Below are 2,167 nucleotides of genomic sequence, written 5' to 3'. Positions count from 1 at the left end.
GCAAAAGCTGCCAGCTGTACAGTCCTATCACTCGGGGTGACCAAGTTGGTCGGGTCCGCGCCGCCCGTCCCGTCTCTCATCTCGATGCTTCGAGATGATTCGGATTGGCTATGGTTTTGCAAAAGCTGGGCTTCGACAGGTTTCTAGACAGCAGGGAATGTTTTCTGAGACAGACTGGTCGTCACGACGTCTGATTGGCCGATCGATTCACCAATAGTCGTCCAGGATCACATCCGCTTCAACTTGGTCGGATTAATACTGAGTCCCGAATAATATTAATAGGGACTCCCTACCGTCAAGGCATTAAGCTCGACTTAGGTGTAGCTAGATAGATAACAGAGTATAACTACTATAGGGCTACATGTATTTAATGGTGCATCGACCCGGATCTGTGACTAATCGAAGGCGCGAGGGAACACGGCTGGCTCAGCGATGAAAACTGCCTGAATGCAGGCAACTTACCTTGTTTCGGTTGTCCCCAAGACCCGCATCAGCCCAGGCCATAGTTGAATTGTCTATCATTAGCGCCATCCATCCTGTAAGGTATGCGTATAGCGGAGAAAAGTTACACAAGGATCGGAAGCCCAACTGTAATGACCAGATAACGATAAGACTATCAAAACTCTTATGGACAGCATTAAATCGTATATAAATATATGTATTTCATTGCTTTCAAAACATCTACCCATATCTACCAACATGCACTTCTTGTATCGGCTAACTTAGTCAACCTCCTCGATCTTCGGGCCCTGGTCCGTACTACTCGACGAGGAAGGAGCAGCTCCAGCACCAGGCATGCCGCCCGCCATTCCACCGGCCATACCATCCGCACCGCCCGCAGATGCGTACACCTTCTGCAGCACCGGGTTGGCAACAGACTCCAGCTCCTTCTGCTTCGACTCGTACTCTTCCTTCTCGGCCGACTGGTTGGCGTCCAGCCATTGGATCACCTCCGTCACCTTGTCGTCCACCACCTTCTTATCGGCTTCTGGGATCTTCTCCTTCATCTTCTCGTCGTTCAGACTGTTGCGCAGACTGTACGCGTAGTTCTCCAGCGCGTTCTTCGCCTCGATGCGCACCTTGTTGGCCTCGTCCTCCGACTTGTACTTCTCGGCTTCGGCCACCATGCGGTCGATCTCGGCCTGCGAGAGGCGACCTTTGTCGTTCGTGATCGTGATCTTGTTCTCCTTGCCCGTCGACTTCTCCACGGCCGACACGTTCAGAATGCCATTGGCGTCGATGTCGAACGTCACGTCGATCTGTGGCACACCGCGAGGCATGGGCGGGATGCCGTCCAGGTTGAATTTGCCCAGCAGGTTGTTGTCGCGCGTCATGGTGCGTTCGCCTTCGAATACCTGAATCAGCACGCCCGGCTGGTTGTCCGCGTACGTCGAGAACGTCTGCGACTTCTTGGTCGGCACTGTCGTGTTACGCGCAATCAGCGTCGTCATGACACCACCCGCCGTCTCCAGACCCAACGACAGCGGCGTCACGTCTAGCAGTAGCAGGTCCTGCAGCTTCTCCGACGAGTCGTTGCCGCTCAGGATAGCTGCCTGCACCGTGGCGCCGTACGCGACGGCTTCGTCCGGGTTGATGGACTTGTTGGGCTCCTTGCCGTTGAAGAAGTCCGACAGAAGCTGCTGCACCTTGGGGATACGGGTCGATCCGCCCACGAGCACCACTTCATGCACCTGACCCTTGGACAGCTTGGCATCGCGTAGCACCTTCTCCACGGGCTCCATCGTCTTGCGGAAGTAGTCGGCGCACAGGTCCTCGAAACGTGCGCGCGTGATGGTCGAGTTGAAGTCCACGCCGTCATACAGCGAGTCGATCTCGATGTAGGCTTGAGCCGACGACGACAACGTACGCTTGGCACGCTCACACGCCGTACGCAGACGACGTAGTGCGCGCTGGTTGTGCGTCAGATCCTTGCGGTGCTTGCGCTTGAACTCCTGCGTGAAGTGGTCGACGAGGCGGTTGTCGAAGTCCTCACCACCCAGGTGCGTGTCACCCGCTGTGGCTTTCACCTCGAAGATGCCTTCCTCAATGCTCAGCAACGACACGTCGAAGGTGCCGCCGCCCAGGTCGAAGATCAACACGTTGCGCTCGCCACCCTTCTTGTCCAGACCGTACGCGATGGCGGCGGCCGTCGGCTCGTTAATAATAC

At 55.8% G+C, this 2,167-nt stretch overlaps 1 protein-coding gene across 1 annotated transcript in view; it reads right to left on the bottom strand.

Moving 5' to 3' along the window:
* Positions 1–642: 642 nt before the first annotated feature.
* PPTG_02120 (hsp70-like protein) overlaps positions 643–2,167 on the bottom strand; it is a gene marked incomplete at its 5' end in the record, with an annotated part of 5,675 nt that continues 4,150 nt past the window's right edge. Inside the window, one exon of the mRNA XM_008893122.1 lies at positions 643–2,153. Coding sequence (XP_008891370.1) covers positions 723–2,153 — 1,431 coding nt within the window. The 3' untranslated portion in view covers positions 643–722. The remainder of the gene's footprint in view (positions 2,154–2,167) is intronic.

Source organism: Phytophthora parasitica (genome assembly GCF_000247585.1).
Source record: "Phytophthora parasitica INRA-310 unplaced genomic scaffold supercont2.2, whole genome shotgun sequence".
Lineage (NCBI taxonomy): Eukaryota > Oomycota > Peronosporomycetes > Peronosporales > Peronosporaceae > Phytophthora > Phytophthora nicotianae.
Note: the sequence above shows the minus strand (reverse complement) of the source record. Positions and strands in the feature narration are given on the sequence as shown.